This window comes from Miniopterus natalensis, chromosome 1 (genome assembly GCF_054644295.1).
Source record: "Miniopterus natalensis isolate mMinNat1 chromosome 1, mMinNat1.hap1, whole genome shotgun sequence".
Taxonomy (NCBI): Eukaryota; Metazoa; Chordata; class Mammalia; order Chiroptera; family Miniopteridae; genus Miniopterus; species Miniopterus natalensis.
Genome location: NC_142081.1, coordinates 4332076 through 4346693, shown reverse-complemented (window position 1 = coordinate 4346693; position 14618 = coordinate 4332076). Strand labels below are relative to the sequence as shown.

Below are 14618 nucleotides of genomic sequence, written 5' to 3'. Positions count from 1 at the left end.
CGCCCTTGCTCTTGCAGGAAGTGCTTGGAGGCCTGAGGTTGCAGCCTTGGGGGAGGTTCAGGCCCCACGGTAGCTCTCAGCCACCCACGCTGGTGGGGCTCTGCCCTGGGAGCTTGTTTCTCCATTTTCTACCTAGGTTTCGGTTTCCAACTGGGGTTTGTTTCCCCTTTGTCTCTGGGTCAGCCTCCTTTTCCTGTTTGGTTTTAAGTAGAGTCTAAAAACCAAGTTTTTAGACTGATCAGCGTATCCTGGTGGGAGTATAGGACTCAACCTCTCCAGGTTCCCTGTGCCGAAAGCCTTCCAGCCATGGCGTGAGTACTGGGACCAAAAAGGGGACAGAGGAATGTCAAGAGGAAACCTAGAATCATAATGATGTAGAGTTGAAGGGGCATAGAAATCATCCCAGATCCCCTGTTGTACAAGGGGGAGATCAAGGAGCAGAGCATTAGGGCAGAGGACATACCCAAGGTCACACAGCAAGATAGTGACAGCCTGCTCACTCTCCATCTGCTGGTCCGTCCATTTCACAGCCCATGTCTCGATGCCTGTGATCTTTAATGGCTTCTGTGTGTAGAGGGGGGTCTGATCTGTCTAAGGGGGTCATGGTTTGGTTCAGGTGCTTTCGGTGGCTCTTCTCTCCAGAACAGCCTGAAAACATTCAGATTGTTTTCTCTGAGTGCTGAGCTGGAAGGGAAGAACTGAGGTTCCTTTTACAATGGAAACCTCATGGACTGTGAACAGAGTCCTGCCCTCAGCTTGAGAGACTTGGACTGACTGGGCCATCGGTCACTGGGACTGCTGCTGTTTAGCACGTATGTATAGTAGCAGCGGGTCAAGGTCTGCACGCCCAGCTCTGCATAGTCTTTCTGAAAGTGATGTTACATTGGACATGACTCTCCCCTGCCCTGCACCTAACTCTGTGAAAGATGGAGATGATCAGACAGAGTTTTACCTTCTGGGGTTTGGGGCATTTACTGACAACTCATTACAGCTTTGTATCTTAGCATAAAATTATAATCCCTCACCTTAAAAAGTTCTTAACGGTGTCCAAAGTGCAGTTTTACCAATTTTCTTATTTTGGAGAAAGAGAGAGAAACATTGATTTGTTGTTCCATGTATTTATGCACTCATTGGTTGATTCTTATATGTGCCCTGACTGGGAATTGACCCCACAACTGTGGCCTATCGGGACAGCACTCTAACCAACAGATCTAGCCAGCCAGGGCCCAAGTTTCTTGCTGGGTTCTTTTCACCCTTTTGGGCAGATGGGGAAGGTTGTTACCACCCTGGCTTTGTGGCTGAGGAAGCCCAGCCTGTGCACTTGCTCAGTCACTTGACTGGTGAGAAAGGACTGGAGCTGGAGCCAACCAGAGTGGCCTCGGCCAATGTTTTTCCAGGACACACACAGGCTCTCTGGAAGCATCATCAGTGGGTTGTTAAAATTGACGTTACAGCAGGTAGAACTTGCCCGATGCTCCTAGTCAGCAGCCACAGCTCTGGTGCAGGGCAGAGCTCTCAGCCAAGCTGTCGGGATCATTTCTTCCAGACCCAATCTTACGGGGCCAGGAATACACGCTGGTTTTTAACAATTGGCTTTACCCCTGCTCCTTTACAGCTAGTTTTCTATCATTTCAGTAATTTGCCTTTAGCTTTACAGAATTTATAGGTGCAGCTGTGGAGAACAGAAAACTTCCCATTTCAGGGGCATGCTAACTTCCAGAGTGGGCAAGGACTGAGTCACTTTCAGTCTTAAATGTCAGCTGCCCACTGCAGAGTATGATCTCAGAAGGGGGTGGGGGGCAATGCAGTGTTTTTAAAGGTCTTTTTAAACTGTAGGAATCTGAGAGGTCTCCACCTTGTAAGGACCTTGGCTACCGTTCACACTAGATCATCTAGGTCAGTGGTGCATTAGGGCCTTACCCTCTATTTCAGCCAGATTAACTCTCTTTTATCTTTTTAAAGTATTCCTCAATATTTCTTTGAGGAAAATAGTTGCATTGTTCTTGGTGATGAATTTGAAGCCTGATTGCTACCTGGCTGGTCCAGCTGTGAGGTGCACAAATCAGGAGATTGAGGCCGGAGTCGGACAGGACCCATCCTCAGAGGTCATGCTGTCCATTTCCTCTTCCCCAGGGATGTGTGGCCAGATCGTTTGCGAGCTTCTTGGAGCTTCCCTGGCTTCTCTTCTAGAGAATCCTGTGTGCCTTCCTTTGAGAAGCATTAGCATAATGGTCCTAGGTCATTCTTATGAGAGCGTTTGTGTTCCTAGCTTTCCTCGGCACAGCTGGTCGAGAACTGGCCTCGTCCAGTGGCTTCACTTAGGTAACTGAACCCATAAAAGAGAGAAACAACAGCAGCTACGCTTGTTTGAGTGTTACATCCAGCCACTGTGCTGATTATGTTGTATACGCTGTGTTAACTCTCCTCCTCCGGGTCTTGTGCGCTGTTCGCATTTTATAGACGGTCAGCAGAGTTAGGCTTCTCGTCCCAAGCCCCACTGGTCTTGCTGACAGAGCTGGGATTTGAAGCCAGGCCTCCTGTGTTTCCAGAAGCCATGCTTAGCTATAGCCTCTCGAAGGAACAGGCCCAAAGTTTCAGAGTCAGAGTTAGAATCAAGGCCTCCTCATCTGTCACCCTTTGCAGTCTCTGACTTCACACTGTAGATGCACAGGACACAGACCTTCCCTGTCCTGGAGCACCCGGCCGTGTCTGGGTCATCGTCCATTCACCGTCTCCCCTCCCTGCCTGGACTCTTCCGGGCAGGACACAGGGTTACTCACTTGTGTCTGTCCCTGTACCTGGTAAATGCTATGCAGCCACTCAGGTGTCTATTGAGCTGAGCCGAGTCACTTTGCTGATGAACAGAGATGTTAGCTGGGCTCAGCCAGGTCTCATCTCCAGGCTGTTCATTCACCCTCAGAGATGAGCACGCTGCCCCAGTCCTTGGCTCAGACGGCTCTTTACAGCTGTCCCAAGGCTGTTGAAACCCATTCCACTTCCACATTGTCAAAGTCACAGACTCTGAGGACACCAGCATATATTGGAATGTGTCATAGTAGCTCTAATGTCTACCTGGCCTATCAGACGGAAGGGCTGATGTGGGGGCCTTGAAAGAAAGGGCTATGTGGGGGCCTTGAAAGAAAGTATGGGAAGTGGTGGGAGACAGGTTCAATCTGAGAATATCAGACTCTCCCAGCAGTTGATGGGTGTTTTCCCGGATCCCACTAGACTTCCCAGAAAGACAGAGACCAGCTGTCTGAGCATCTGGGACGGCGGCGTTACAGTAGAGAAAAGTCAAACATCTTGGCGTACGTGGCGTGCAGTCTGATCCTCCCAACCAATTTGGATGGAAGGAAAGATGTCTGGGTTTAACCCTGAATTTATTCTTCATTTACCAAGAGCCTTTCTCTAATTCTGATGCTCACAAAAATGGGGCTTACACATCACCATTCAAGGTTCTGCATGTTAATATATGTGGATCTAATTTATTGTTTTCATGGCCTTAATGCAACAATTTTCAAAATGTGGCCAGGAGACCTGCCCTTTAGGGGTCTATGACTCAAAACTTTATGTATAACAATACCAAGACATTATTTGCCCTTTTCACTCTTATCTCAGGGGTGCACAGTGGAATTTTCCAGCAGCTATATGACATGTGTTGACATTGTCGCTGTGGCAAGTAATGAAATGTGTGCTTGTGTTTTAAAAATTCTTTTTAAATTTCAAATATGGTAAATGTGAACGGACGTAGCTGATACAAACAGAAGCTTTCTGACACCCTCAGTAATCTTTATGGGTGTAAAGCAGTCCTGAGACCAAAATGTTGTGAGACCTACTCTGGGAATGTTCAGTGGTGTGACTACTACGGCATGCACAGTGAAGGTGGTGGGAGGGAGGAGGGCAGTGAGGGGCAGTGGGACCCCAGAGGGGATGCAGAGGCTTCCCTTGAACTAACCCACATATGAGGCAGCCTGTGTGCTAGACTCAGTGGTGGCATTGGGAACCTTCTCACAGGTGTGAATTATTTCAGAGCAAGCATTTTCTGTTTAGAACACAGTATAAACCTGTTTCAGGCCTGTTCCCATTAAGGAAACAGTCCCCCTGTGGGTGACTCACTAGTTGCCCAGAGGAAATGGACCTTTCGGTTGCAGAGACCTGACCATCACACCTTAACCCACCTGGCCTCTCAGAGAGAAGGCAGCTGGTTGGCATCAGGGGCTGCCTGATGGGATATGACAGAATAAGTCCCCACTGTCACTGGTGTTACGTTCTTGCTGTTTGCTCTGAATTTAATCAGGGGAAACAACCCAAAATGGGGACAGCTTACAAGACAGTTGGCCTAAACTCTCCACATAAAAAAATTAGTGTCAATAACAAACAAAAACATGGCCTGACATTCCAGCTTTAAAAAAGAATTACAGTGTCATTATTTTAAAGAGTGTAGGCTGAACACCTTAGGATTGAAGTATGATATCTGCAACTTACTTTCAAATGGTTCTGAAAAAATGACGTAAAAAGCGATGTCACATGCAGTAAAAATGCTTTATTTTACAAAGTGAAGCAGGAAATCCCTATTGTACAGCAGAAAGTAGGACCTTTAACCTGTTCCTGGCCCTTCCGCATATTAGCCACAGGCATTGGGAACCTCATTCCCCTCTGTAGGCTGCTTCCTCCATCCAAAAAATGTACTTGAAAATATTCTCAGCTCTAACTAGGCTGTATTCCCCAGCCTCTTTCTCAGTCACTGACAGGCCCTGTTGATGACGTCTATGGTGTAGGTCTTTCGTTCCCCTTGGTGAGCCTTCAGCAGTGACAGGGGCCCAGGGCGATGGCTGAGGACACTGCTGTCCTCTCCAAGCTTTTGCTGCTGCTGTTCTCTCTGCCTGAAATGGTCCACTCCCTCCAGGCAGGATGAACCATGCCCTTTCCCGTACCCACAGCACTTGGCACACACCTGGACACCATGGACTATTTGTGTGTGCACGTGGGCCCTCCCCTTGACAGAGGCCACATCTTTTATTCAAGGGAAGGTTGAGTTTCGTCTTGAGTACCGGGCATGCCAGTACTCAGTAAATGGGGTGTTGTCTTGGTTTATTTTTTAAACAAATGCAGGAAAAGAGATGGAGAAAAATGGGTGGCCAGATCACAGGTGAGTTGTGGTCCCTCCCACCCCCCAAGGAATCCTTGAAGGTGCAGAAATAGGACACCTGGCAAAACAAGGCAAATTCTAAAGCAAGCTTTTTTCAAAGGCAGTTGTAGAGAGATCACTGGGTCCCAGTTACCAGGGCTACAGAGATGAACAATATTTTTAAATAAGCCCCAAAAACTTGCCTTGTGGAGAGAGAGGAAACCAGCTGGCCTCCAGGACAGTGGCAGGCACGGTGATGGTGAAAAGTCAAGCAGCGTCTTCCAGTGGGGGGGGGAGTCTCTCCCAAGAGGTGACAGACACATGAGGAGAGGCTGTGCACAGGGCAGGGCTGGAAGGCCTATTGTTGGAGACCCCTCCAATGGATGGGCTCAGCCTGAAGTGTCCACAGATAGCCCCCAACAGCCCCATACCAACAGCTTCGCACGTAGACACCAAAGGCGCTAGGACGGGCTCCACCCGAAGTCTCTCCTCGTGCACATCTGCTGTGATCAAGCCAACACTTGGCCCATTCATGATGGCAGTCTGGGCCGAATCGTGGTTGGTTAAGTGCACTGTCTCTCAGACTTAAAGCTGATCCCCACAGACTTAAAGCTGATCAGGAAAGATGTTACCTCGTTCTGCACAGCCATGCTCTGCTGCCCCATGGTCTGAGCTCTGCCCCAGCACCCCCTTCCCTTACTACACTGGCCCCCTGGCGGGCACCGGGCTCCCCCCTCCCTCCGCTCCCTGTCCACCTTGGGAGAGACGGCGGTCAGGAAGGCACAGTCCAAAGAACTGAGCTGGTGCTGTCGCAAGAGCCAACAGAAAGGTTTTAAAGGGGCCTAAGAGGATAAGACCTGGAGGGCAGTGGGTGAGAGGGCCTGAGCTCTGGGACCTGGGGACATGGCGTGACAGGCTGAGGGAGATTGTGAGTAGAGGGGGACACTGAGGGAGTGAGGTCCGAGAAGCCGAAGGGGAGGCCTCCAGAGAAAGAAGGAAGGCCGGTCGTGGCCAGGGGTGTCTCCCTATCTGGGGGACTCTGGACAAGTCACTTAATGTAAAGTGGGGTAAAAGTGATCACTACCTCCTAATGATGGTTTTGAGCATCACATGACCTGCAGGGGCCACTGAACTGGCAGGCGCTGTTCCCTGCTGTTCCCAGCGCAGTACTGGGAGGGCAACGCGAGCACGCCCTGTCCTTGAGCCCCAGATAGGTGGGCAGAGCCTGCATTCTGGTGCCGGCCTCTGATTCTCAGCCTGCTTTTCAAGTTCACTTTCATGGCTTGCATATTGAAAGTAAACAAGTCAGGTCCTCACAGGCTGGCTCTGTTTCTGCTTGGCTTTGGGAACATGTATTTATAGCCACTTCCCTCTGGCCTCCCACTGTTCCCTCATTCACTTATTAACTCTTGGCAGCTACTGAGCCGTGCCTGTTAAAGTGGAGGTCCCATGCCACCCCGAGGAGTGTGTAGTGGGGGACCTGACGGTCAGACCTGGGCCTGCCCTCAAGAGGCTGGCGGTCTCAGGAAGAAGATAAGCTCTAAGTGGCCACCACCAAGAGTGGAGAGTGACCAGAGGGCCACAGGACCTTGGCATGGGTCTGGCTGCAAAGACACACACCTGTTAGGCACACAGACGTGCCAGCTGGGTACTGGGCACCTTCATACAGAAAAATACTTAAGTTTCGTTAGCTTGTTTTATAAATGAGAATACCTCCCCCAGAACCCTGTATTTTTCTACAATAGCACTCTCATGTACCCATTTTGTAACTGTCTGTTTTTCCTACTAGATGAAATCTTCAGGGCAGAGACAGGCCACGTCCATTCCCAGGCCCAGCAGAGGGCCTTCCTCTTGGTAGTTATTAAGTCAGTGGGAATGAGTGAACAGCTGTTTTCTGAAGGCAGTGACATGACCTGAGCTTTGAGAAACAGTGAGATGCAAACATGTGGATGTAGGAAGGAGGAAGCATCTTAGGCAGAGGAAGCATCTTTCTTCTTCAATTTCTTGAGTAACCCCAGAAAGTCATTTTAATTGGCCCAAATGTCAGGAGGATGCTTTTGCTGTCAGACCCAGCCTTACCACTGACTGCCGGTTGGCTGTGCAGACAGATCGCCCTTCCCTCCCTGATCTGCATCAGGCAAGGGTGTGGACAGGTCAGTTCCAGAGGAGCAAGGACAGAGGTCCCTGGGACCAGCAAAGAATCTGCCCCATTGTTTTAGAACTCCAGAGATAAATGAGGGAAGGGAACTGTGGCCTAAGCCCTTGTCACCCTGCAGGGCATTGCTGAGCTGGACCACTGCCAGCACTGGGGAGGGACAGGGAGACACTGATCCTCGTCTTCCCAGTAAGAGATCCAGGCAGCAACGAATGAGACTCCTCGGCTGACCTTCCAGAGGGGCGGAGGGCAGGTGGCGTTTCTGCACTCCCAGGCCTGGACCCGGCCATGGAGAGATGCACCTTCAAAGGCAGCAGCCTCCCCGCTCTGCATAGTAGGCCCACCCTCAGAGCTGCGGTTTCCTGACGGATCCCAGGCCTTGGTGAGACAGAATGCTGATGGTAATCTGTAGCAGGTGCTTTGTTTGGCAGCTGCTCTCTGAGAATAGATGGCGCAGGGTTCTAAAGGCACGTCCCATTGGGCACACCATCATAACTCACCTCTTCACACTTAGAGTGTCATTTCTTAAGTGAGCAGTTGTCAGTGCCCACAACATGCAAAGCCTGGGTTTACAAAGGGGCACACGAGTCCCCACCTTCAAGGAGCTCACAGTCTGGTGGGGCAGATAGGTACTCGTGCAGACATTGAGAAGCAGGACACACTGGTGAGTTCTGTGACAAGAGGCAGAAGCGATCACAGGACTGAGTGCTGTACTTTCTCCAAGGTCAACCCTGGGCGTATGTGTTCCATCCACAGCCTCTTGTGATCAGACCTGTTCCTCCTGATCACCTTTTTGGCTTTACATCCTCTGCCCACTTATGAACTTACACTGCTCTTCAGGTTTTTTAAGTGCCTGACAAAGCCCTGAAAGGTATCTCCAGGGCAGAAAGGGATTCCAAGGTAACTTTGCACAGGAAAGAGCATGGCTGGGCTGGAGTGTCTGTCAGCCTGGGACAAATTCAGAAATTCATCCTGGTCAGTGGGGAGGGGCAGAGTAAGAGACCGTCCGCTGGTGGACCAGGAACCTGTGCTTTTCCAGAAGGGTTAGACAGAGGCTGAGACTGACTGTTGCAGATGAGACTGCTCAGAGCAGCCTGTTAGGTCCCATGGGGAAACGCCCATCAGGCTGGTAGTTCAGCACCAGGAGAATAAGCCAGACTGTAGTTTGACCAGTTTCCCACTTCTCAGCTGGTTGTTTTGATCATGTAAAAGCAGCTCTGCAGCTTTTCTCGGCCCTGCATGGTCCAGGGGTGCTTCAGAGCCAGATGGGGTGGGGAGCGCTGAGGCCATGTCTGCACAGGCACAAACTGTATGGGACCTGGGGGAAGGACATGGGGACACACTTTCTAAATTTAGTAAAGGAATTTTATGTGGCCATGTAAAAAAACCAAAACAGCTCAGTCATTCAAAAGTAGTTTTTTGCTTTTTTAATATATCTTTGTTGATTTCAGAGAGGAAGGGAGGGAGAGGGAGAGAGATAGAAACATCAATGATGAGAGTCATTGATCAGCTGCCTCCCGCATGCCCCTGACTGGAGATCAAGCCGCAACCTGCCCTGACCTAGAATCGAACCATGATCTCCTGGATCCCAGGCCGATGCTCAACCTCTGAGCCACACCCGGCAGGGCCAAAAATAATATCTTTAAAAAGAAAATCCTTCTCTATCAAATGTGCTTTCCTCAGATGATACATGATTTAGACAGATGGAGTGTCCGGAGCCTTTGGGCATGTGTGCAACCCAGTCTGGTATCATCCAGGAAGACTGCTGACTCCCCAGAGCTGAGAGGCACTGCCCAGGCTAGGTAACAATTAGGATTTTATTAAAACAAAACTGAACCCCAAAGGGATCATAAGCCAGATGAGTCTGAAGCAGAGTAATGGATCTTTCTTGCACTTAGGTTTTGTCAGTGGGAATAAAATAAGTAGAGGCAGATGAGCACTGAGCACTGTTCATGTGGGGTAAAAACAACAGGGTTTCTGGTTAACCACAGGCTCAACTTAAACCTAGTGTTAAAAACAACAGAGAAAGGAACCCACTGCTGTAATTAAAATAAGTTGTTGGTGTTTGAGCACCTACTAAGGGCAAGCACAGCAGTCGGTACTTTCTTTATGTCATCTCCATACAAACACCCCTGAAGGTATGTGGGGTACAGCATGCCCCAAGTCCACTTGCGCTTCCCTGCACAGCACCTGGCCCCCTCCCTGCCTCTGCTGCCTCCCCCCAGGACCCCACATCCCCTTCCTGAAGTCACCTGGCTGGAAGCCCTTCATCTGTGGCACTCAAAGACTTTCCTCAGAAAGGCTTCTGGCTCCCCCATCCCTCCAGGCCTGGTAAGGTGTTCTGAGGATGGACTGTCACACTCAGCTCTGCATCACTAAGTGTTTTTGACTCATCGGCATGTGTTTGTCAAACTAAGATGCAGTGGTCATATCCAATCATGGACCAGACATTAAGAGAAAATGTGACAAGTTAGAACTCACTAGAGCAAGTCACCAGGGGCCAGTCTCCTAAAAGCCACTGATTTGTCACCCACTCACCACTGGGGCTGGGAGTGGGGTCTTTTTCAAATATTTTGTTTCTCTGCCTTAAATATGGTAAACTGACCACAATTTGACTTTTCCCAACAGATTTGTCTCATTTTATGACCATCTGTTATTGTACACACTTTTGCTTCTACTAAATTATTTGGGCCCAAATTGTTGGGCTTTAACTTTTGCTTTTAATTCTAATTCAGTTGTGTTCATGTGCCTCCCTTTCGGATAGTGGCCACTCCTGGCTGTTGTCAGTGCGCCTGCTTTTGACAACCACATCCTACCTTTTTTTAAAAAAATATATATCTTTGTTGATTCCCAAGAGAGGAAGGGAGAGGGAGAGAGAGAATCATCAATGATGAGAGAAAGTCATTGATCGGCTGCCTCCTGCACGGCCCCCACTGGGGATCAAGCCCGCAACCCTGGGCATGTGCCCTGACCGAGAATCAAACCTTGATCTCCTGGATCCTAGGTCCATGCTCAACCACTGAGCCACGCCAGCCGGGCCACATCCTATGTATTTAACTTGGGAGCTCTCATGCGCTGAAGACCAAGAAAGATGTTGAGGATGAGTAGGCAGATGTGTAGATGGGCGGTGGCAGTTTTTTTTGCATTTAGTGACAGGAGTGCCGGGTTTTAGCCATGACCATTTCCTCTCTCCAGGGGCTGCTTTTGCTTCTGCTCTAGTTTCCTGTCAGATTCAGGACAGATGAAGTGGTTTATTAGTAACTGTCTGCAGCACAGTAGGGTGCAGCCAGGCATTTATTTAGATTTATGTCGCTCTTTAGAAGACCACCTCATGTTTTGTTGTCTGCAGAGCTGTGTGATGGTGCCTATCATAACATCACCAACTGAGAGTTGTGTTGGATGTTGTGAAGAAGATTGTATATGTCACATGCTCCCCAGTTGGACAGAATTGGTTGGAAATCCCAGATTTAATCACGGAACACCTGTGTGAATTTGTAGCCATCTTTCCAGGTCTCTAAGCCACTATTGTTTCATCTGCAAGGGGGGTGCTGGTGGCTACTTCCTCAGTTATGAACTCCTGTGCTCTAGTGCTTTGCCTTACTTAACACAGAGCCTAGGCTCCTGGGGACAGCCAGCCAGTTGTATTTCCTTCCATGCCCAGGCGCCTTTCCCTCTAAGAGGAAAGCTGTGCTTCTTGCCTGCGCTGTTAGGGATTTTGGCACAGAACACCCCTCTCCGTCCTGTGGCCTTTAGAGAATGGTGGAAACCCTCCACCTCACAGAGCAGCCCTTCCACAGACAGTGGGAAGCTCTGACAATTAGGAGGTTTCTCTGCAGCAAATAGCAGTTGGCCTTGGATCCAGAGAAGGGCAAAGCCAGCTCCCACTCTTCATGGCTGATGCTGACACTTAAGTTTTCTCTTGCTCTGCAGTGAACAAAGTATCTGCCAAGCCCGGGCTTCCGTGATGGTCTATGATGACACCAGTAAGAAATGGGTACCCATCAAACCCGGCCAGCAGGGTTTCAGCCGGATCAACATCTACCACAACACTGTTAGCAGCACCTTCAGAGTCGTCGGAGTGAAGCTGCAGGACCAGCAGGTGAGTGCCAGGGCCATAGATGATGCCCGAGCCTGTGCCACACGTGCGCGCGCGCGCACACACACACACACACACACAGACATATAATGAAAAGAGGTCAAAAAATAAGGTCAGGATTTAGACCTTATCTGGGTTCAGATTCTGACTCCATGTCCTGCACTGGTATATGAGACGTGGAGCAAGCAGTCTTTTCTGAACACCATTTTCCACATCTCATCAAAACAGTAACCCACGCCCCGCATATGTCACTGTGTACTGTCATACTAGGGTAAAGTAGGTGTGAAACAGCTTTGGGAACTATATTGCACAAGTGCATCAGTTTTACTCTGTGCCTACATATCCATAAGTAATGTGACAATGAAGATGTTTGGTTCATCAACCCCCTAAGTCTTACTCTGAAAGGAACAGCAAGATGACTTGAAGACTGGGCTCGTTTCTCTTCCTGATGTACACCCCGGACAAGTCAGATAGGTGGTCTGTGAGTGCACCTGGTGAGCACCTCCACAAACTCAGGGTAAGCCCACCTATGTCAGAAATAGTCGTGTGTACACGTTAGACGTAGTCTGATGTGACAGGGACCAAAATAGAGACGTGGAAAAGGATTGTGTGGCCTGACCACGGGGACTGGCTAACACCTCAGTGCTCTCCTTCCTGCTTTCTTTTTAGCGATTGACAAGGACTTTTTTTTTTTAAATATATCTTTATTGATTTCATAGAGAGGAAAGGAGAGGGAGAGAGAGAGAAACATCAATGATGAGTCATTGATCGGCTGCCTCCTGCACACCCCTGACTGGGGATCGAGCCCTCAACCCGGGCATGTGCCCTGACTGGGAATCGAACTGTAACCTCCTGGTTCATAGGTTGATCCTCAACCGTGAACCACACCCATCCGGGCGACAAGGACATTTTTAGCAGTGAAATTGACAGATTGTTAGCATTTGTGAAGAACTCTACCTAAATAGCATCTCTGGCGTCCTGTGTTGTTCAGGCTTGGCTAAGCTGAGCAGCAGATTAGCTGCTATCTGCAAGAATCAGCATGTTAGCAATTAGAAAAGAGAGATCAACCTTGGCCAGTGTGGTCCAGTGGTGAGAGCATAGGCCCATGTGCCAAGGGTCACAGGTTTGATTCCCAGCACGGTCCAGCCACGTGCAGGAGGCAACCAATCAATGTGTCTCTCTCACATCGATGTTTCTCTGTTTCTCTCTCTCTCCCCCCACCCCACCCCCGTCCCTTCTCCCTTCCTCTCTCTAAAAATCAAAATATCCTTGGGTGAGGATTAAGCAAAAAAAAGAAAAGAGAACAGAAACTTAAGACTATTTTTAGCGGGTTGCCAGTCAAATGTGTTTCTGCTTTGACCCAAATAGCCCTATTAAGTTTCAGATTCTTGTGGCTAAAAGGGACATCCCCACTTCAGGACCCCTGAGGAAAGGCCGTCTGTCTGACCTGGAGCTCCTGGTACCTTCAGGGGCTCCTTTTCCCTTGTTGACGGGCCTTACTGATGGGAAGGTTTCTCTGAAACCCTTCCGTAGCTGCTTCCCTGTTCTTCCTGTTCCTCAGTTTTAGCTCTGCCTTTTAGAGGCATACTGCACCATGCATTGAAGGACATATAGCACCCTTAGTCCCAGTTATGGTGACAACCAAAACATCTTACCCGTTTTCATAACACCCATGGGTGGAGGCTGACGTGGCCATACCACCCTGGCACTTGGCTTTGACATAAGGTCCATTACCTAGTGCATCATAGTGCATGTTCCTAAGTGATTGCTTTTATTAGGACCATTCCCTTCATGCCTCTTGGTTGCCCTCCAGGGCACACTGGGAAGATGGCACTTGTGCTGGAAGAGGCACAGGACTGGAGAACAGGATTTCCGGAAACCAACGTGCACCGTGTTCTCAGACTCAACACCTTGCTGCCTCCTGCAGAGGAACCACATGCTGGGGCTCATTTGGGAGGAGGACTTCCCCATGCAGGAGACCATGGCAGCAGTCCTCAGTGAACTCCTGGGTAAATTCAAAGAGGCTGTGTTGACTCTAACTTGGAGATCTCCTAGAGTCTGACAGAGAAGTTACCAACACAGCCTTGTGCTTGGAATTGCATGTTCAAGACACGGGTTTCTAGAATGTGGTGAGACTCTCCCCAGGTAGATGGGGCATGTTAGCTAGGAACATAAAAGAGATTCATAGTAAACCAAGGCATTAGTGAAAGGGGTAGGAACCTGGTTCATCATAACTTTATGGACCTCAGGAGAAAAGGCTAATTTTCACAGGTCTGTTTCCCAGTCAGTATGGATTACAAAGTTAAACATTTTAGGGAGACAGAGATTCCTGGTATATAACCAAATAGGAATATCTTACATGTTGTATCTCTTTATGTCTTATGGAGCACTTTTCATGTCTATTATTTCAGTCTCCCAATAACCCCATGGGGATAGTGGTAGAAGAATCATCCCCAAATTGTAGTAACTGTAGTTATTTCTAGTATTTAACTTTTATGTCCTGATTCTGTCTGTCACTTTTGTCTTTTTGCTTCAGGTAGAAGAACTTATAATATTTCTTGTAATGAAGGTGGTGTGTTAAATTCCCTCAGCTTTTATTTGTCTGGGAAAGCCTTTATTTCTCCTTCATATGTGAAGGATAACGTTTGGGTATAGTATTCTTGGCTAGTGGCTTCTCTCTTTCAGTATTTTTAATATATCACTCCTCTCCTCTAGCTGGTGGGGTTTCCTTTGTATGTTACTATCATTTTTCCCCTGGCTGCCTTGAGAATTCTTTCTTTGTCATTAACTTTTGACAATTTATAATGTGTCTTAAAGAAGGTCTTTTTGTGTTGAGATAATTAGGAGTTCTGTTGGCATCTCATACTCAAATAGCTAATTCCTTCTCTACATTTGGGGAATTTTCCTCAATTCCTTCTTTGAATAGACTCTCTGTTCCCTTCTCCCTGTCTTCTCCTTCTGGGTGCCCATTTCATGTTGCTTTTTCTAATGGAGTCAGATAGTTCTAATAGAGTTCTTTTATTTTTTAACTCTTAGTTCTCTTATTCCACTGAATGATTTCTAGATTTCTATCTTCGAGCTCACTAGTTCTCTCTTCCATCTTGTCTGCTCTATTTCCAGTACTCCCTAATGCATTTTTCATCTCATTTATTGGGTTCCAGAATTTCTGTTTGGGTTTTTTATATAGATAGTTTCGGTCTCTTTGGTAAAGTACTCCTTTTCATTAATTTTATTCCTGG

General features: G+C 48.4%; 1 protein-coding gene across 3 annotated transcripts in view; it reads left to right on the top strand.

The window, feature by feature from the left end:
• EVL (Enah/Vasp-like) overlaps window positions 1–14618 on the top strand; it is a 98737-nt gene that overhangs the window by 41953 nt on the left and 42166 nt on the right. For all 3 annotated transcript variants that reach the window (XM_087818269.1, XM_087818262.1, XM_087818273.1), the window contains exon 2: window positions 11214–11382. In XM_087818269.1, coding sequence (XP_087674395.1) covers window positions 11214–11382 — 169 coding nt within the window. The remainder of the gene's footprint in view (window positions 1–11213; window positions 11383–14618) is intronic.